General features: G+C 42.0%; 1 protein-coding gene across 1 annotated transcript in view; it reads right to left on the reverse strand.

Moving 5' to 3' along the window:
- LOC132828470 (ankyrin repeat and BTB/POZ domain-containing protein 3-like) overlaps nt 1–22,297 on the reverse strand; it is a 43,615-nt gene extending 21,318 nt beyond the window's left edge. The window contains exons 1-2 of the mRNA XM_060845630.1: nt 21,321–22,297; nt 4,240–4,389 (exon numbers count right to left, since the gene is read on the reverse strand). Coding sequence (XP_060701613.1) covers nt 4,240–4,389; nt 21,321–22,161 — 991 coding nt within the window. The 5' untranslated portion in view covers nt 22,162–22,297. The remainder of the gene's footprint in view (nt 1–4,239; nt 4,390–21,320) is intronic.
- Nucleotides 22,298–22,648: the final 351 nt, after the last annotated feature.

The following is a 22,648-nucleotide window of genomic DNA, read 5'->3' on the forward strand; positions in this document are numbered from 1 at the left end:
TGCATTTTTGAGTTGTAGTCCATGTGCTGTAGGTACAGCCACAATGCTGTTAGAGAGGGAATTGCAGGATTTTGATCCAGCAACACTGCAGAACAGTGATGCAGTTCCAAGTCAGAATGGTGAACAGCTTGCAGGGAACCTGCAGGTGGTGGTGTTCCACATATCTGCTGCCCTTGTCCTTCGAGATGGAAGTGGCTGTGGGTTTGGAAGATACTGTCTAAGGATCTTGCTGCCAATACAGATCGGAGACTGGGTATATTCCAATCATCTCCAAGACACCGTTCAGTAGCGTGAAGGATTATACACCATATCCCTGAGATAAGTATAGCTCCAACTCTGAATGAATCCAGGATACAGAAAGACAAAAAAGCTTACATAATTGCAATCTCATCACTACAGGATGTAGACAGTATGACACAATATGAAGACATCAGAGTGGTGCTGGAAAACCAGGTCAGGCAGCATCCGAGGAGCAGGAAAGTCGACTTTTCTGCAGAAACCCTTCATCAGGTTCCTGCCCAAAACTTCGATTTTCCTGCTCCTTGGATGCTACCTGACCTTCTGTGTTTTTCCAGCACTACTGTAATCTTGACTCTGATCTCCAACATCTGCAGTCCTCACTTTTACACAGTATGTAGACAGGCCAACCGGGGTGAGGCCATATTGGATTTGGTAGTAGGCAATGAACAAGGCTGGGTGTTAGATATGGAGATAGGGGAGCACTTTGGTGATAGTAACCACAACTTGGTTATGTTTACTTCAGTGATGGAAAGGGATAGGTATATACCGCAGGGCAAGAGTTATAGCTAGGAGAAAAGCAATTATGATGTGATTAGGCAAGATTTAGGATCCATAGATTGCGGAAGGAAACTGCAGGCGATGGGCACAATTGAAATGTGCAGCTTATTCAAGGAACAGCTACTACGTGTCCTTGATGCATATGTACCTGTCAAGACAGGGAGGAAGTGGTTTACTAAAGAAATTGAATCTCTTGTCAAGAGGAAGAACAAGGTTTATGTTAGGATGAGATGTGAAGGCTCAGGGTGCTTGAGAGTTATAAGTTAGACAGAATGACCTAAAGAGAGAGCTAAGAAGAGCCAGGAGGGGACATGAGAAGTCATTGGGGGATAGATCAAGGAAAACCCTAAGGCTTTCTATAGGTATATCAGGAATAAAAGAATTATGAGAGTAAGATTAGGGCCAATCAAGGATAATAGTGGGAAGTTGTGCATGGAATCACAGGAGATAGGGGAAGCACTAAATGAATATTTCTTGTCAGTATTCACACAGGAAAAAGACAACATTGTCAAGGAGAATATTGTGAATCAGGCTACTAGACTAGATGGGATTGAGGTTCACAAGGAGGAGGTGTTAGCAATTCTAGAAAGTGTGAAAATGGATAAGTCCCCTAGGCCGGATGGGATTTATCCTAGGATTCTCAGGGAAGCTAGAGAGGACATTGCAAAGCCTTTGACTTGGATCTTTATGTCATCATTGTCTACAGGAATAGTGCCAGAAGACTGGAGGATAGCAAATGTTGTCCCCTTGTTCAAAAAGGGGAGTACAGACAACTTTGGTAATTATAGACCAGTGACTCTTAGTTCTGTGGATAAAGTGCTGGAAAAGATGATAAAAGATAGGATTTATGATCACCTAGAGAGAAATAAGTTGATGAGGTATAGTCAGCATAGTTTTGTGAAGAGTAGATCATGCCTCACAAACCTTATTGAGTTCTTTAAGAAGGTGACCAAACAGGTAGAGGAGGTTAAAGTGGTTGATGTGGTGTATATGGATTTTAGTAAGGCGTTTGATAAGGTTTACCACAGTAGGCTATTGCAGAAAATACAGAGGCATGGGATTGAGGGTTATTTAGCAGTTTGGATCAGAAATTGGCGAGTTGAAAGAAGACAGAGGGTGGTGGTTGATGGGAAATGTTCATCCCGGAGTTTAGTTACCGCAAGGATCTGTTTTAGGGCCACTGTTTGTCATTTTTATAAATGACCTGGATGAGGGTGTAGAAGGATGGATTAGTAAATTTGCAGATGACAATAAGGTCGATAGAGTTGTGAATCATGCTGAAGGATGTTATAGGTTACAGAGGGACATAGATAAGCTGCAGAGCTGGGCTGAGAGGTGGCAAATGGAGTTTAATGTGGAAAAGTATGAGGTGATTCACTTTGGAAGGAGTAACAGGAATACAGAGTCCTGGGGCTAATGGTAGGATTCTTGGTAGTGCAGATGAACAGAGAGATCTCAGTGTTCATGGACATGTATCCCTGAAAGTTGCCACCCAGGTTGATGGGGCTGTTAAGAAGGCATATGGTGTGTTCACTTTTATTAGTAGAGGGATTAAGTTTCAGAGTTCATGCTTCTGGTGCAAAACTCTGGTGCGGCTGCACTTGGAGTATTGTGTACAGTTCTGGTCACCTCTTTATAGGAAGGATGTGGAAGTTTTGGAAAGGTTTCAGAGGAGATTTACTAGGATGTTGCCTAGTATGGAGGGAAGGGCTTATGAGGAAAGGCTGAGGGGCTTGAGACTGTTTTTGTTAGAGAGAAGAAGGTTGAGAGGTGATATTATTGAAACATAAGATAATCAGAGGGTTAGACAGGTTGGACAGTGAGAGCCTTTTTCCTCAGATGGTGATGGCTAGCACGAGGGGACATAGCTGTAAATTGAAGGGTGCTAGATATATGACAAATGTCAGAGGTAGTTTCTTTACTCAAGAGAGTAATCGGAGAGTGGAATGGCCTGCCTACAACAGTAGTAGACTCACCAACTTTAAGAGCATTTAAGTGGTCATTGGATCGACATATGGATGAAAATGGAGTACCATAGGTCAGATGGATTTCATATTGGTTTTACAGTTCGGCACAACATCAAGGGCCAAAGGGCCTGTAATGTTCTATGTTCCAAGATACACTGCTGTTTCTCACCAAGCCTCCTTCAACAGTATTTTCTAAATTGTGGCTTCTACAACTTGGAAGGATGATGGCTGCAGCTCCACAGGAACTTCATCACCATGTTTCCCTCAACATCATGTACTATCCCAACTTAGAACTATACTGCTTTCCTTCACTGTTGCCGGGTCAAAAATCCAGGAACTCCCTCCGTCACAGCAATCCCTTCATCTCATTGACTACAGCAGTTCAGGAAGGTGGCTCAGCACCACTTTCTCAAGGACAATTGAGAATGAACAGTAAATGTTGGCCTTGTCAGCAATCGCCCCCAAATGTACAAATGAAGGAAAAAAAACACTTCATCAGGCTACAGACAAGTTTGAAGCATTAGCTACAATTTGGATCAATAGTGTTGCTCAAGGACACACAGACAGTTCTGTAATCAAAGTCACCAGTGCACAACAGAGCAATAATTGGGTTAAATGTTCAATCGAGAGATAACCAACAAATAATTATCCAGAAATAATTTGCCCTGTTACATTCTCATGATTAAATAGGCAAAAGACTTATCTAAATATTACAGTACAAATCCACAACCCATAACTCCTTGCCTGAAACAAACTTCTCCCTCTATATTCTAAATCTCTCAAAGATTAATCTGATATCTCTGCCCATTGCTTTAGATTCCCCTATCACGGGAGAAGTCTTTTACTACTGACTCTGTCTCATCCCTTGAGAATTTTAAACATCCCTGTAATTTCATCTTGTAATTTCCTCTGTTCTATAGATGTGTTGATGCCAGGAAGCGATATATACACCTCAAAACATCCACATACAACCCAGAGCATGTATGTGATTGACTAGAGGTTAGCAGCTCCTTTTATTTTACAAAGGAGTTTAAAATAGTCTTAAACCTGAATATTTGGGACTTTTAAGTAGAATTTTCATAGTGAAATAAACTTTAAAAGAAAGTTTAACCTAAGATTTATAGAATTATGAGAATTTTCAATTATTAATTCTTATTGATTTAAAACAAGCTTCAAAGAGCATATTCAGATTTATTTATTTTCCCAGCTTTTTCATAAATAATTATGGCCACAACCTAAAACTTTGCTCATCAAATCAAAACCAACATCTGTAACCATGGTATATCACCAGAACAGGTTTATTGAGAGCAGAATGATGTTTTTAAGCCAAAATAATCATTTGAAACTGTAAAGTATTGCACAATGATAAGCCTTTTATAACTGAATCAAAACTCATTATTTATGATTTCATATTTTTTAGGCATTATAATTAATACAGTGCTATGGGAAGGGATAAGCATAATGTTTTACTGACTGAGTTCAGCGATAGTGCCCACAAAGGTTGCCAGCATAATCTGCTCCAGATTCTTGAGGTCCAAGTGATTGTACAGCTGCCTTTGGATCGATCTTCCACTTTGAAAGCGTTCCGTGTACAGGCTGAGGTAGATCGGAATGCAAGGCATACCTGAGACCACAGGAAATACAACCATTATTTGATAAATGGTGAACAAAGAAAACACATTCGGCAATGGAAAGGCAAAATCTAAAATAGCATGCATATAAGGCACAGAGACCGCTCTCCACCTGTTCCAACAAACACTATACATAGGGGATTCCATGTGAAGCAGCATTCAGTGAAGCCTGATGGGCGCTGATGGTGGTCAGCAGTGAAGCAGCGGTCAGTGAAGCCTGGTGAGCCCTGATGGTGGTCAGCAGTGAAGCAGCGGTCAGTGAAGCCTGGTGAGCTGGGATAGTGGTCAGCAGTGAAGCAGCAGTCAGTGAAGCCCGGTGAGCCCTGATGGTGGTCAGCAGTGAAGCAGCGGTCAGTGAAGCCTGGTGAGCTGGGATGGTGGTCAGCAGTGAAGCAGCGGTCAGTGAAGCCCGGTGAGCCCTGATGGTGGTCAGCAGTGAAGCAGCAGTCAGTGAAGCCTGGTGAGCCCTGATGGTGGTCAGCAGTGAAGCAGCAGTCAGTGAAGCCTGGTGAGCTGGGATAGTGGTCAGCAGTGAAGCAGCAGTCAGTGAAGCCCGGTGAGCCCTGATGGTGGTCAGCAGTGAAGCAGCAGTCAGTGAAGCCCGGTGAGCCCTGATGGTGGTCAGCAGTGAAGCAGCAGTCAGTGAAGCCTGGTGAGCTGGGATAGTGGTCAGCAGTGAAGCAGCAGTCAGTGAAGCCTGGTGAGCTCTGATGGTGGTCAGCAGTGAAGCAGCGGTCAGTGAAGCCCGGTGAGCCCTGATGGTGGTCAGCAGTGAAGCAGCAGTCAGTGAAGCCTGGTGAACTGGGATGGTGGTCAGCAGTGAAGCAGCGGTCAGTGAAGCCCGGTGAGCCCTGATGGTGGTCAGCAGTGAAGCAGCGGTCAGTGAAGCCTGGTGAACTGGGATGGTGGTCAGCAGTGAAGCAGCGGTCAGTGAAGCCCGGTGAGCCCTGTTGGTGGTCAGCAGTGAAGCAGCGGTCAGTGAAGCCCGGTGAGCCCTGATGGTGGTCAGCAGTGAAGCAGCGGTCAGTGAAGCCCGGTGAGCCCTGATGGTGGTCAGCAGTGAAGCAGCGGTCAGTGAAGCCCGGTGAGCCCTGATGGTGGTCAGCAGTGAAGCAGCGGTCAGTGAAGCCTGGTGAGCCCTGATGGTGGTCAGCAGTGAAGCAGCGGTCAGTGAAGCCCGGTGAGCCCTGATGGTGGTCAGCAGTGAAGCAGCGGTCGGTGAAGTCTGGTGAGCCCTGATGGTGGTCAGCAGTGAAGCAGTGGTCAGTGAAGCCTGGTGAGCTGGAATGGTGGTCAGCAGTGAAGCAGCGGTCAGTGAAGCCTGGTGAGCTGGGATGGTGGTCAGCAGTGAAGCAGCGGTCAGTGAAGCCTGGTGAGCTCTGATGGTGGTCAGCAGTGAAGCAGCGGTCAGTGAAGCCTGGTGAGCTCTGATGGTGGTCAGCAGTGAAGCAGCGGTCAGTGAAGCCTGGTGAGCTGGGATGGTGGTCAGCCGTGAAGCGGCTCGTGAACCCAGGTGGGACGTAGCCTAGCACTGGCGAAAGCTCAGCATGGAGTGTTTGCAGGCCCGTGGCTTACAAAAAGACTTCAATATTTAACTTGTATCATTATTTGTTTATTTTTCTACTTTATACTAAGAAAAACTGTAGTGTTAAAATTTTAACTTTTTTCTTTATTTTTCTAATCTTGTATACCTTTGTTCCCAAGGTAGAGCTGGGAATGGCAACATTATGAATTTTTCATTGTAATCCTGTAATTGAGTACACATAACAATAAAACCTAACTCTGACAATACAGCACTCTCAAAAGTATTTTACTGGAGTGTCAACTTTGACAATGTGCTCAAATTTCTGGAGTGAGTCTTGAACCTATAACCTTCTGATTCAGATGCAAGAGTGTTAATCAAATGAACAATGGCTGATCCCATGTCATTTTGGAATGAAATTTTCAAGGGATTGATGGAGTCTCAGATCAAAAACTTCCTGTTTGGCCTCAGGTGCAACAGTCTTCTGGGGACCTGTTGCCTGACAATCAAATGACATACCTGAGCAAAAAAGTCTGGCTACACACTCCACTGATGGTTCTTTATAAAATGAACACCATTCTTTCGAGGTTTATTATCACTGAAATGACCTTTCTTTCTCAGGGTAAAAACAATGACTGCAGATGCTGGAAACCAGATTCTGGATCAGTGGTGCTGGAAGAGCACAGCAGTTCAGGCAGCATCCAACGAACAGCGAAATCGACGTTTCTGGCAAAAGCCCTTCATCAGGAATAAAGGCAGTGAGCCGGAAGCATGCAGAGATAAGCTAGGGAAGGGTGGGGGTGGGGAGAGAGTAGCATAGAGTACAATGGGTGAGTGGGGGAGGAGATGAGGGTGATAGGTCAGGGAGGAGAGGGTGGAGTGAATCGGTGGAAAAGGAGCTAGGCAGGTCGGACAAGTCCGGACAAGTCATGGGGACAGTGCTGAGCTGGAAGTTTGAAACTAGGATGAGGTGGGGGAAGGGGAAATGAGGAAGCTGTTGAAGTCCACATTGATGCCCTGGGGTTGAAGTGTTCCGAGGCAGCAGCTGAAGCGTTCTTCCTCCAGGTGTCTGGTGGTGTGGGAGCGGCAGTGAAGGAGGCCCAGGACCTCCATGTCCTCGGCAGAGTGGGAGTACAAGCACTACTGATAATACCAAAGGAGAGAAAATGACTGCTGAATATCTTCCTGATGTTGAACATGACAACTTGCCTAATCAGATGTCACTCTTTGGACTGGTAGTTCAGATACCCAGAAATTGATTAATAAACGTACCTCCACTCCAGTGAGGAAGTGTCCTGAACATCAATCTGCAAAAGTATCAGCATGGCTCAGCTCATAGAACTCCCACTTCAAAATCAGTTCACAGCTTAATCCTCTTTCCAAAGAACTGAGCAGGTTGAATATCCACTGCTTTGCTGAACTGTCAAGAGATACTGTTGTTGAAGGTGCAACAGCAAGGCACATTTGATCTCTCGGATGGTGTAAGATCCTATAAAGCCATGTCAAAGAAACAGAGCTTTTTCTCTGGTACCAAGACCAATAACCTTCTTTCAACTAACACAAATGAAGCTGATTATCTCATTGCAAGATCTCCTACGTTACAACAGCGATTACACTTCAAACACAAGACTGAATTTACAGTGCTTTGGGGGCAATTTCAAGTTATCAAAGACACCATTAAATTCAAGTTTTCTCTTTTATTACATGCAACTACCCCTACACCCACCCTGCCACCCACCCTGCCACCCACCCCTACACCCACCCCACCATCCACCCCTACATCCACCCTGCCATCCACCCTGCCATTCACAGATGATTATTTTCTGAAAAGACAGATGCCTGGGCTTCAGTTTGCTATTTCAATCTGTACTGATGCGAACAATTGCTTTCTGGTTCAATGGATGCCAAAGACTTTTATTTGCTACCTGTTTAAACCTGAGCCCACTAAAGCAATTCCATCTCAGTCAGAATGAGATGCAATATAGTCAAGCTAACCACCACTGGGACAGGGCCTACCTCAATGGTTGCACTCATTGACCTACACACTGTAAGAATTGGATGCAGGCTTTTTATATTGCAGAATAGACGTCATTTTGAATCAGGCAACACTGATAGAAAACTTTCAAAAATTGGTTCCCTGTTGTTAAAACACCACAGATTGTATATTAAAAACTTCTTAAAATGAGGAAACCATGGAGGATGGTAGATGGAAATACAATATTTTCAGCAGTTGAAGAGTCTCGATTATATAATGATGACTGCTTGCTAATCACTCAGCAGAACTTTTCACATAGGATTACAGTAGAGGGCTGTGGAACTCAATTCAAGCATGTTACATTTACACCTCAGGTCACTTGAATCAAGTTTCCACGCTTTTCATTTAAACTTGGATCATGTATCCAATAATACATCACAGAAATGCCTAAAATGACTGAATCTCTCTGTCCCCCATTTGTCCAATCCATTGCACTCAATATTGATCATTGACTCTAAGACTATATGTAAAATCAGAATTCTAAACAATTAGTAAATTTAAAGCGACGAGAATGGAAATTATGAATGAGGATTGCCAACTTCACAAAGAAATCACTGATTCACCTGCTGTACAGAACTTTCCAGCTATTCAGTGCATTGAACACTACAAAATTAACTGCAATGATCACATCCGCAATTTTTGCACGCGGCTGTATTAGTTAAAATAGTGCAGTCAATCCTATCTGTTACTTTAGTCTGTCCAATAGACATTAATTAGTCCTGTCTATGGACCTGCAACAAAAGTCCCCAGAGTAATCATACTACACCAGACAGACTGCTGTCCCAGTAACCCAGTGGAACTGAATTATGGTCAGACAGACTGCTGTTCCCAATAACCCAGTAGAACTGAATTATGGTCAGACAGACTGCTGTTCCCAATAACCCAGTAGAACTGAATTATGGTCAGATAGACTGCTGTTCCCAATAACCCAGTGGGACTGAATTATGGCCAGACAAACTGCTGTTTCCACTAACCCAGTGGGACTGAATTATGGTCAGATAGACTGCTGTTCCCACTAACCCAGTGGAACTGAATTATGGTCAGATAGACTGCTGTTCCCACTAACCCAGTGGAACTGAATTATGGTCAGACAGACTGCTGTCCCCAGTAACCCAGTGGGACTGAATTATGGTCAGATAGACTGCTGTCCCCAGTAACCCAGTGGAACTGAATTATGGTCAGACAGACTGCTGTCCCCAGTAACTCAGTGGAACTGAATTATGGTCAAACAGACTGCTGTTCCCAATAGTCCAGTGGGACTGAATTATGGTCAGACAGACTGCTGATTCCTGAAGAAGGGCTCATGCCCGAAACATCGATTCTCCTGCTCCTTGGATGCTGCTTGACCTGCTGTGCTTTTCCAGCAACACACTTTCAGCTCAGACAGACTGCTATCCCAAGAAACACAGTGGTACTGAATTATGGTCATAGACTGCTGTTCCCACTAACCCAGTGGGACTGAATTATGGTCAGACAGACTGCTGTTCCCAATAACCCAGTGTGACCATATTATATCAGCCCACACTACTGTCCCCAGTAAGCCAGTGGCTCTGCATTAAGCGAGACAGATTGCTGTCCCAATAACTCACTGGATGCATATTATACCAGACTGACTTCTGTCCCAAAACCCAGTGGGACAATATTTCACAAGAAAGGGTGTTGTTTCCAATAAGCCATGACCTTAGATTGACAGCACATCAGTTGCACTGTTAGCCCACACATACGTATGTACCTTTTTATTTCTACAGTGTGTCTTGTGTGTTCCTTATGATGTCTTAGAAAACAAAGTTCTGCTTACACTGTCACCAAGCTGCAACTTGTAATTCTGTGCTTACGGTTACTGGTCTACAGTTATTTATAACTGATTGTGCTGAAATTGTAATCTACATCCTGCAGTGCTGCTAACCTACGCAATGCGGTGAGAAGACGTTGATATGTCTGGGCAAATCTAGCCGTTTAGTTCCCCAGCAGTGGGCCAAATGACGGAAGTCTGCTGAACATGAAACTGACAGTGACAAAACTTTACTGCGGAAAATTAGCCAAATTTGTTGCAGCACAATTTGCTGTGGTTACACCAATAAAATGACAGCATTAATGGGAAGTGTCTAGATCTTTGAGCTCTTTTTGACAGAGAAAACTGTCACTTGGTGTATCACATTTTGTTAATATGGCAGGTAATGCAGGAGATTCCTGGAGAACAACTCAAATTGCCTATCCATAATGGAAGCTGACGAGAGTATTGGTTACTCAAGAGAATGAAGTCAAAACCAAACTTCTGAAACCAGCTTGACTGTACAGGAGGGGAAGAAGGAGAAAGAAGGTGGGATGGTAATAGGGGATTTATGAATAGCTTTATCTTTATGAATCATAGAAGCAGGCCATTCAGCCCATTGACTCCAAACTGATTCTCCAAAGAGCATCACACCCAGACCCACAACTCTGCATTTCCCATGGCTAATCCCCCTAGCCTGCACATCCGTAGATACTATTAGCAATTTAGCATGGTCAATCTGCCTAAGATATCCAAACAGACAAGTGTTTCTACAACTGTCAATGAGACTCCAGGATTAAGTTGCCTTCATGCTACCAGAACCAACAATGACACACAGCAGCTTTAGGTTGTTCTTCTAGGGGATGGTGATCAAACAGAAGTCATGGTCCACATTGACACCAATGTCTTAGGTAGGATGGGGAATGTGATCCTACAATCAGAATTAAGAAAGCTAGGTAGGAATTTAGCAAACAGATCCTCAAATCTAGCAATCTCCAGATTACTCCTAGTACCATGAGCAAGTGAGCACAGAAAGGCAGATGAATGCTTGGCTGCAAAGATGGTGCAGGAGAGAGGGCTTTTGATTCCTGGAGGCACTGGATTGGGTCAGGGGAAGATGGCATCTGTATAAGACCTGAACAGAGCCAGGACTGAAGTCTTTATGGTGGTTTTGATAGAACTGTTGGTAAGGCTTTAAACTAAATTGGGAACCAAGATAAAGTAGTGGGAGGTGAATACCAGGGTTGACAAAATACTTAGGGATACAGTTTGCACTAGCAATAGAAAGTCCACAAGTGAAGTCAGAGTAAGGGAAAAAAGAAATGAAGTCCAAAACTGAGTTAACATGTATGCATGTGAAAGCACAAAGTACTATATAGTAAATAAAGTTTGGGAGTTACAGATTGCCATGTAGAAACATGCTGTTGTGGTATAACAGAACTCTCTCAAGGAAAAGGCATTATTGGGTGATAAATATTCTTGGGTATAAGTTGCTCAGGAAAGATAGAAAGGATTAAAAAAGAGAAGGGGTAGATTATTGACTAAGAAAAACATTGCAGTGGTGAAGGAGGAGATGTCTCAGGGGACTCAAGGACAGAGTCAATTTGACTAGAGCTAAGGAATAGAAAAGGGTACAATTACATTGCTTGGTGTAATCTATAGACATCGGACAATGTAATTATACTCTTTTTTTATTGTGAAAACTATCGGAAAAGCTAAAATCTACAGGGAAATTACAGAGAAATACCAACAACATAGAATGGTATAATGGGTGATTTCAATTACCCAAAAACAGACCAGGGATTCCAGTAGTGTAATGGATAGCAAGGAATAAGCATTCCTAGACTGAGTTCATAGCAGATTCCTACGAGCAGCACATGCCCAGTCAAACAAAAAAGGATACACTGTTGGACCTATGATTTGGAGATGTCGGTGTTGGACTCGGGTGTACAAAGTTAAAAATCACACAACACCAGGTTATTGTCCAACAGGTTTAATTGGAAGCACACTAGCTTTCGGAGCGACGCTCCTTCATCAGGTGGTTGTGGACTTAGTTCTTGAAAGTGAGATAAAGTAGTCGAGTCATACAACACAGAGGCAGATCCTCTAAATCCAATTTGTCCACCAAGTGGATCAAATGTGAGTTGGGAAATACTTAGGAGACAAAGATCATTGCATCATAAAATTCAGGATGGTCATGGAGAATGATATGCAACAGTCTAGACGAAGAAAAAACAATTGGTGGAAAGCTGACTTCAATGGAGCAAAAACAGAGATGTGCAGGACTGATTGGAACAAGATGTTGACAGGTAAAACAGTAACTAAACAATGGGCTACCTTCAAAGAGCAGATGGTTTGGGTATAGTCAGGGTATATTCACTTAAATGGGAAAAGTAGGACAAACAAATTCAGAGTTTCCTGGATAGTTCAGAAAAGATTTACAAGGATGTTGCCAGGGTTGGAGAGTTTGAGCTATTGGGTGAGGCTGAATAAGCTGGGGCTGTTTTTCCTGAAATGTCAGAGGCTGAGGGGGTGACCTTATAGAGGGTTATAAAATCATGAGGGGCATGAATAGAATAAATAGACAAGGTCTTTTCCCAGGGTAGAGGAGTCCAAAACTAGAGGGCATTGGCTGACGTAAGGAAAAACAATTATCACACTACAAGTAGTTAGGGTGTAGAATGACTGGAAATATGGTGGAGGCAAATTAATTTGCAGCATTTCAACAGGGAATTGGATGTTTATTTGGATAAAAACAGTATGTAAGGGTATAGGGATAAAGCAAGATATTGACACCAGATAATGATGTTTATTTGAAGAGCCAATGCAGGAGCGATGAGCTGAATGGCCTCCTTCTGCATCATAACAAATTAATTTGTTCCAATAGTGGGTCAAAATAGTTCAATAGCATTGCAGAAACCTGAATCTCCTCCTTAAGAGGATTTCTGTGGTACTAAGAATGACCCCTAACTGTCTGCAATGAGTTTGATGGGACAGTGCAGCAATTTCACAAAGTTCACACGCAAGTTGAGGACAAATAGCTGACTTCAACAGGCAAATGGTAAAATAGCCTAAATTGTTCTTCAACTTGTAGCTACTCACAGGGGGTCTCATCTTCACTACAAGTTGATGGACTATTTATACACTATTAACAGCAAACATCATTAAACTTGTCGTTGTTTCCAGCACAGTCTAGGCCATTGTCACACTAGTAATAAGTGCCTGGGTCTCTCAGAACTTCCTCCCAGCGGAGGAATGTATTAGAAACAGTGGGGGGAAAATGCATAGACCCAAAAGTTGTCGCTATTTCCAATTATTAAACTTTTCAAATAACTGCAAAATTTGTTGTTAAATCATGTGAGGTGGGAAAATAAGGTGCCAGTATTAGTTTCTCATGGTCAAGATTGTGATGGAGACTAGGTCACGATGTAAAGTTTAGATAGTCAGGAATCCCCACCTTTTCCATAGTGCTGATTAATTTGTTTACTGTGGAAATTACATGTGAATTTAGTACGCAATCACACCATCAGCAGAATTGGAGGCAAGTGCAAGCATAGTTCTCATTTGCTAGAAACTAGTTGAATAAAAGTTGCTGGTGACCCACATCCATGCTTTCGTACCCCCTCAGTGTTGTGCTTCACAAATAGGTGTAATCACAGCAACCATACAAACACAGAAGTACAATACAAAACCAAGACATTCAACTCACAATGTTGGGATGTTTTCTTTTGCACACAGCCAAACAGTCCTAGCAACATCAGAATAAAAGTCAACCATTCAGCCCATCAGACCTGTTCTAAATAATGCTGGATGAGAGCCTACTGATATGTCTACACACTACATATTCAATGAAACATGTGGAGTCAGCAGAATGCAGTTCTGTGCTCTCCAATACCACCTTTCATGAGCTTCATTTGCAGATCCTTGAGCTGCATTATTAAGTAAGTTCACATTCTGAACTATAACCCCTTGGACAGAAACAGAATTCAGAAGGGCCAAACCTTACTGGTCTCAGTTCAATGGAGAATCTACTCAGGGCTATTTACTCAAGAAGAGCAGTGAGGCTTAGCAATTACATGCCAAAGCTAGCAGAATCCTTATTTGCAGCAATACATGCAGTTGCTTGTTTCACTTGCAAAATAACTTGCAAATCTATTTGATGTTGAAGAATTACTTGTTTTTGTAATGCAAGTGTCTGCAAGTCTAGACTACTCCAGCCTTACCCAGAATAGTATCCAGCACAGCAACTTGGCTTTCAATGTTACTATAACTCAGTACAATTTGCTTTCAACAATCTCTTACAGTAAGTTATCATTTCCCACTGTATCATATACAAAATGAAATACTCCATTGACATCAGCAACTGTTCAGCACCTTAATGTCATAGCAATGGCTATTCCACCACCGTCACAACCAGTCTCAGTACAGCTTTTATCCTGATTCTGATATCCAGTATAACTGCCAATGCATATTGTGCAGTGTGGCTACTAATCACTGAAACTCAGGACAGATATCACTGTCACACTGTATCCTGTACAGGACCAAATAGGTGAAGTTCATGCTGTGCTTTAGTAGCAATGTATTACTTTGATATTTGCAGATATGTTGAAACTTGACAGTGAATAATCTCCCAGCTGCCTGTGCATATTCTCTCTCCCTCTGTGTTCAGTCAGATTTTAATTAATCAATTGTTGACAATTTTTGAAGAATCATATTTAGCAAATTGTAGGTCAGATAGGGAGCAGGAAGCTGAGTTACTCTGGTATTAAGCAGAAGCATTCACAGAGGCTTAATCTCTTTATTGCTGACAGCTTTACACACATGGTTGGAGAATGTCTCGCACGGGAAATATTTTATTAAAAGTGGCACTTCTGTTAAAAAAATTGTGTAATATTTTTTCATTGCAGGAAGGGGGAACAAGCCCAGTTTTTTTTTGCTATAATGATGTCACTCCTGTATAATGCATTCCCACACAGTTCAGATATAATGGAAAAGGTTTGTTAAACAGGTTTCAATAAAATCACAACCCTTTAATCTCACTGATCAAAACAAGTCTACTAATCACAACTAAAACGAGGCACACCCTTCACCTCCCTCTTTTCAGTTGCAGATTTAAGGATAACTTAATTCTCCCCTGGAACACTACAATGTAGGATTATATATTGACCTTGGAAAGTGATTCACCAGGGGTTAAAGATTAATTTATAAAAGATGCATTGCAAAGGTTTATCTTCCATTCCTCTGAGAAGGTTAATGAATGATCCTACTATCTCTTAAATGTGGCTTGATGACAAGTTTTGACAGACAATGCTTTTGAAATACCTTATTACATTCTTAATACATAAATGATGCTATAAAAATATAATTTGTCACTGTTGATGATCTAATTGAGGTAATAAATGAGTTTAATAAGGCAGATAGAGACAAACAGGAGATTCCAGTCCTGGGGCAAAACTTCAAAACAAGACCTGAGGGCTCTTGTGGTGCAGTGGTAGTGTCCCTACCTCTGAGCCAAGATACCTGGATTCAAGTCCCACATTCTCTAGAGGTGTGTACAAACAATGTTTGAACAAGTCAATGATAAAATATCTTAAAACTAGAGCTGGGCCATTCAGCAGGGAAATTGGGAACACTTGTTTATATACGAAGTATCATAGAATCTTGGAATAGTGATAGCAAAGAAAGAGGTCATTCAGCCTTCAGTTCTCTGTAAAAGTATTGCAAATACTACCAGCTACTAACTGTGTTTTCCCTATAACTTTATAACATTTGTCTTCAGCTAATTATTTGATTCTCTTTTGAAACCCTCAACTGAACCCTCAATACTCTCAGGCAGTGCATTTCAGACCTTAACCACTCATTATACAAAAAAAGATTTTCCTGTCACTGTTGCTTATATTACAAAGTAGTTTATATCAATCCTCTTGATTCAGATTTTTGCAGGACAGGTGAGAATCTATAGACCTTGAAAAAGGTTAGACAGAATCCGGATGTGAAATTTCTGCCTCCATATCCAAGATACCTGATTTTTTTTCAGCATGTGATTAATAAAAAAATATAAACCTGAACTTAGAAACATTTGAACTTACTGCCGAGTTCAAATAGACTGAATATTGTCTGTTGCCAAGAACTTAATCTGCAGTTTGGGAGTCACGAATTGATAGAGTAGATCTGAAGATTATTGAAGGATGGACACGGTCAATCCAAGTGCCATAATCTGAAGCTTTTTAAAATCACGTGTTCCATTTGGTATAGGTAATGAATAAAAACTACCAGCCGAACATGCAGTTTCAATGGAGGACTTTGTTGACATTTCCCTCAAAGATTATTATTATGTCATTATGAATGCTCAGCCGAGTTTCAAAGACTTATTGTTTAGAAAGAGGCAATGAAAGGATTAAATGTCTTTGATGTGGCACCAAATATAAGCTTTTTTTTGCAGCAAAAAGATTTAACAATAGGAAATGTAAACATTTTTGTGTGCGTTTTAATGAATTTCTTTTCAGTACCAAATGTAAGACTGAGAACTGTGAAAAATTGGAGAACTTTTTCGAAGTCCATTCTCAAGTGGTTCCTGAGGTGTGCAAGTGGTGAATACTGGATGAGTGGCCATGGAGATAACATGAATGTATCTGGCACTATGTGGCGGGGGTGGGAGTGCATGGGTTGACTTCGAAGAATGGGAGGTACTACGGGCATATGCTGGTGTGAAACTGAGAACTAGTGGCTAAACAAATGGGATGAAGCCTCAGGGAGCCAAGGTATTTCTTGGGATGGCACGGAGGCTCAGTGGTTAGCACTGCTGCCTCGCAGCGCCAGACATGTGGGTTCCAATCCAGCCTCGGGTGACTGTGTGGAGTTTGCTCCTACTTCCCATGTGCGTGGGTTTCCTCCAGGTGCTCCAGTTTCTTCCCACAATCCAAAGATGTTAAGGTTAAGTGGATTAGCAATAATAAATTTCCCATAGTGTTGAGGGATGTGTAAATTAGGTGGATTAGACATGGGCAATGCAGGGATAGGGTGGAGGGTGAGTCTGAGTGGATGCTCTTTGGAGAACTGGTGTGGGCCTGTTGGGCTGAATGGCCTGTTCCCACACTACAGGGATTCTATGAAATTCTAACCACCCAGTCTTAGCTCCCTACTCTTGAGGCCCTCAGGGGTCTTCAAACCTGACTCAATCTAACACCACCTACTCCTGAGTGAAAACGAGATCCTGTAAACTGAGGCAAGGCTGCCAGGTCAGGAAAGTTTTCAACTTGAACAACTGCCTCATTAGAAAAACATTTGGCACATGATTATTTATAAATCCCGTACTCCTTGTGCTTTATTAGCTGCTTTTTCAACCCTACATGTCACCTTCAAGATTTGTGCACATAAACTCTTGGATCTCCCGGTTGCTGCACTCATTCAGAATTGCATCCTTCATTTTATACTGTCTCGTTCTTCTCACCAAAATGTATTACTTTACACTTCTCAATATTAAATTTCGTCTTCCCAATACTGTTATTCCATCTGTTTATATCTTGTTTAAATCTACGACTATACTCTTCACTGTTAGCAATATTTTTTTAGTTTAGTGTCATCTGTAAATTTGGAATTGTGTCCCATGCACCCAATCCTAGGTCATTCATATAGATCAAGAAAAGCTGTGGTCCTTATGCCACTCCTGACAAACCCAAATATATACTATCTTCCAATCAAAAAGAACAACTGTGCACTACTACAGTGTTTCCTGCCACCCAATCAAAATCATATCCATGCTGCCACTTATTTTATTCTACAGGCTTGAACTTTGCTAAGAGGCCTGTAGACAGTTCTTTACTAAATATGTTTTGGGGGTTCATATATACCATATCAACCGTCTCTGCCATCTCATCAAAAAGTTCAGTTAATTAAACACGATTCACAGTATAAGAGCATCAGAATATATCGAGCAAATGTGAGTAAATGGTGTTCAGATATAAATTATACTAAATGGCAAAACAGACTATTGGCCAAAGTACTTCATTCCTATGCCTATTAAACAAGTTCCACTAACGTGACTTCAATGCAATAATTAACCTGGAGTAGCACAAAGATACAACAAGGCAAATGGGGAACAATCAGAGAAACTGCTATTATAAAATCTTTCAAATCAGCAACAATGCTACATTTCTCAGAACTTTGTGGTGTGGTAACATGTTCCAGTTGGAGAAGGGAAGTTTGATTTTTCTCACAATATTTGCAGCATTCCAGCAGGAGCAATGAAATCATCAGCTTCCTGGAAAATTGGGTGAAAAAGAAGGTGGATCAAGGTGAACTCAGTGCCTGGCTGCTGGATCACTCTGAAGCCAGAGCAGAAGCCCATGCAGAGACAAACAATTTTGTGAGACCTATTCATGCAAAACATGCAGTATAAGCATGTAGCCTGAATCAAAAGTGTCACAAGTAAGTTGCAGCATGCAAGCACAAGGGATTTAGAAGTAAATGGTTTATAAAGAAATGATCAAAACTGCATTGATAAAAAGACCATTCAATCTAAATAGTGCCTGTCAACATTTATCTTCACAACAGCAAAAGTCCTAATCATACCTAACCCGTCTGTCCCATTTATCTTTCTTTTCAGAGTCTTATCCAATCGAAGTCTTAAATGTTGAAAGTTTCTGCATTGAATATAAATTCTCAAAGTCAATTTCACAGCTGAGAACCCAGTACAAAGAACTTTCTTCTGACTTTTGAAAAGCTAACACTGGATCATCCAATATCCTTATATGCAATTAGTTCATGTCATGCATGTACCCTCAGTTTTCTGAACAATATAAATAATCTACAACAAAAATAGAAGTTTCTGGAAAAGCTCAGCAGGCCTGGCAGCACAGATACTGCCACATCTGCTGAACTTCCCCAACAGTTTCTAGTTTTGTTTCTGAGTTACAGCATCCATCATTCTTTCCATTTTTAAATAACCCACAATTGTCTAGAAGTAGCTTGCACCTTTCAAACTCAGCTGGTTTGGAGTAAGGGTGCAGTGAACACGCTATTGCAGTTTTAAATTATGTATGTCTAACATGGACTGAATAATTATTTATTGAAAATGGACATACTTCAAGTCCTGAACAACCAAAACAATAATGAAAACAACTCAGACTAACATTTAAGCACTGAGAGTGCAGCATTGTCAGAGGATCTATGATTCCAGTGATATGTTAAACTGAGGTTACGTGCAAACACATTCAAAATAATATTAATTGAGATCCATGGTTTTACAGCATAAATGGAAGCCATTTAGCCCATATCTGTACCAGCTCCATTCTAGAAATATCCTAAACTATGTTAACTGCCTTGGATAAGGAGTAGGATATGAAGGATAAAGAAATAATTAACCCCACATTCTGTATGAAAAATATTATTTAATTTCCTTCTCAAAAAAGTATTTGAGATTGGAAGTTATAAGTAAAGAGCTAAGCTTATTTACCAAGATAAAATAATAGTTTCCTCTAATTATAGTATTGCTAAGCTAATTTTAAAGTTTAGCAAATATGTTCTACCTGATACTAGCAACAGCCAATACCAGCAAAGCAAAAATAACTGTTTACTTGTAGTTTTGGTATCTTGCTATGCACGCGCCAATTATTGTGATTGCATGCATAACAGTAACTACACATTCAACCCATTGGATGTGAATAGTCAGTTCAAGGAAATGCAGGTTGCCAGGTTAAGTACAGTCAAAAATTTATAATAAATTGAAAAGAAATATTTGCATGTGTATAGGTATTATATGCAACAATCACCCATAACCAGCAATGAAATAATGATTAGATAGTCTATGTTAAGAATGTTGTATAAAGGGCTAAGTACTTTCAGGGCATCCAGGTGGAACTCCATTGCTCTCCTTCAAAAATCACACCATGGAATTTTTCATAAACTTCTTAATGGCAGAAATGGCTTGGGTTTAATGGCTCAATGAAAGGCAGTACCTCTGACAGTGAAACATTCCTCAAGTGTTATATTGGAGAGCCAGGCTTGATAATGCATTAAAGTTTCTGACTCAGAAGTAATAGTGCAATGAGCTGACACTTGATTGATATTTCATTTTGAACCACCTGATAAATACATTTAAAGTGAAACTAACCAAAACAAAACAGAACTATTTGGATTTCCCTGAACTGCTGATCCTAACGCTGTGCAGGAAGTGAGAACAGATCAAATACTCCCCTTAACCATAGGAATCAGTAGGACTCTGAATCATCATTGAAGATAATTGAAGGGCTAGAATTTAAGGTTGAGGATAATCACTCCATACTCCCGTGAAAGATATGAACCAGAAAGAGAAAGAAGTTGAAGAGAAATTAAATTGTTTTTTGAAACTAAACACTCCTCCATCTCTCCCCTACTTCTAATGTAGTACAAGGTTCAACATAAAATGCACAAAATTGCAGAATTTAAAGAAACCAAAGTCAGTTCTGTGGAGGTACTTCCTCTACATAACTTACCTTCCTCCATTAAAAATTAACAAGACTCTCCTATAAGGAGTGTCAGGGATTAACGTGGGAAAAAGCAGAGAGCCATAAATATGTCATTGAATTTGCGTAACAAGCAAAGACAGGTTCAGTGAGTTAGAAACTGTCCTGAAGCAAAATTATGTAAACACTAAAATATTGAAAAAAAAACCTGAAATTAAAGTGGAAACGGTCCAAATTGATTGGATCTGGATTTGATTCTGGACTCATTATGGAAGAGAGCCCTCCATTCTCCATCACTATTTTCTGCCTTGTATTTTTCCAACTCTCTCTGTTGTCTGTCCCTGATTTTTTTGTCTCCTTTTCTCTCTCCTTATGTCTGTCTCTATATATCTGTCCTCCTGTCTTTTTCTCTCTTTTGACTGGAGAGGGTTAATGGGAACTGAATACTTAACCTGTTCATGGTTGTAGATTCCAATAGGACAAAACCATCCCAAATTCAGCTTAAGATGACACTTAACTGGCAATGTCAGGGGCAGGTCTGAGAAATTTCAACACAGCCACTTTAGAGTTTCAGTTGCTTGTCAGATCACTTTGACTTTCTGCGTGTGAATAACAGTTATTACCTTTCCTGGTAACAAGCTTTATTAATCACAACCTGATGTCTCTCTCATAGCATTGTATCTAAGACTCAAGGTAAGGCTATGCCAGTAAAGCCAGTGTTATTCCTAATCTTTCTAGTAAATGAAATTAGTTAAAGATCTATTAACTTCATCAGTTAACAATTGCAGAGTATTTTCCCTGAATGTTGACCTGACACATTCAATTTAATTGAAAGATTTTGGAACAAAAACAGGCCCTAATACACGGCCGGGAGTTGTTTGGTGTCAGTGTTCTCCCAGTTGTGGCTATTCTCGGAGTGAAACTTACAGGTTCAAACCCATTCTGGAAATGTAAGGCCTTAATCTAAGTTGACACTCCACTGTAGGACTGCCGAGAGATTTGGTGGGTCGACTAATAATTATCCTTTAGCCAATACTTAAAACATTCTCTGACGATTATCATGTTGCTCTTTGTGGGATCTTTTGGACTCCCGCCCTGAAGGATGGAGAAATTCTGGCGAAACGTGTAAGTTCTTCCTCTACCAGCCAGCTTACCGTAAGCATTTCTGCCGCAGATGAGGTGTTCGCAGGATTGGAACAAACCCCAGAAATCTGCGTCGTTGCTGATCATTTGTTCCAGGGCCTTGTCCATTGCCTCAGGTGACTCCTTCCCTCGGGATAGGAAGCTGTCCGGCAGCTTCATGTGCAGCTCCTCCAGGAGATTCTGCATGCAGGCGGTCAGATAGATGGCTGCGTGCTCATGGATGCGGCTGGACAGTCTGCTGTCCACCATCCAGCGAAAGAAGCGGCCAACCGAGAACACCAGGTTGCACTGGGAACTCTTGCTGCTGGTGAGTTGGTCGCCGCAGTTCAGGTTGTACACGGACAGCGCCTGGACCGCCGCAGCCATGCAGCTTTCAGAGAGGGACCAGGACAGCACCAGCTTGGCCGCAGTTTGGATTTCGTGTTTGCTGCATTTGGCGATGAGGAGGCTGAGCCTCTGCGCCTCTCTGGCGATGCGGACCAACGCCCTGCTCAGGTACCTGGAGAGTTTCTGAAGGAAGTCAGCCGGAATAGGCTGCCTGCACTCCCCAGGCTGGCGCCTTCTCAGAACCTCCTGCAACTCTTCCTCGGTCCATGGGACATCCTCCAAAACGGGCAGTTTGGGCCAGCAGTCCAGGAGCTCTAATCCTGAGCTCTCAGGCAGCTCAGTGTCCAGGCTGTCACAACTGTCCATGTATCTCTCCCCAGCTGAACCGGACAACGAGCCCCAGGTCCCTCCTGAATGAGACAGCGACAGACTGGACCATCCACACGAGCCGCCAGTTCCTCCATAGCCAGAGTCCAAGGTCAAGCTCTCGAAGTTCTTGGCTGTTGGTTTACAAAATCCGGACATGACCAAGAAACAGGACCCCCGAACTTTGGGGAGATACCCAGCCGCACAATTTGGGTTTTTCCTGGCGGCGAGTCCCCTCCAGTAATAACACTGCAGCCTCACCACAGACTGAGACTTCGCTTCCCCCGTACTCTCTTCTCTGGCAAATGATTAACTGACTGAGCGAAACTGGCAGTTTTATCATCCAGCAACTCCGGGTCCGCCCCTCTCGCTCCCCGCCCCTCTCCCTCGACACACCTCCTCGTCCCAACAGCAAGCAGAGAATTTCAGTCACCAACAGCCATTACAAGCTTTGAGTGCCGGAGATGTACAGAGCGAGAGAATCTGTGATGAACAAAGTACGAAGGAATCAGAGATAAACAAGGAAAGCGTGAGACCTTCAGAAATGGACAGAGTGTGAGATACTTAGGGATGGACAGAGTGTGAGAGACATAGGGAAAATCAGACTGTGAGACACAGAAGTGAACAGAATGTGAGGGAATCAAGG

Source organism: Hemiscyllium ocellatum, chromosome 26 (genome assembly GCF_020745735.1).
Source record: "Hemiscyllium ocellatum isolate sHemOce1 chromosome 26, sHemOce1.pat.X.cur, whole genome shotgun sequence".
Classification (NCBI taxonomy): Eukaryota; Metazoa; Chordata; class Chondrichthyes; order Orectolobiformes; family Hemiscylliidae; genus Hemiscyllium; species Hemiscyllium ocellatum.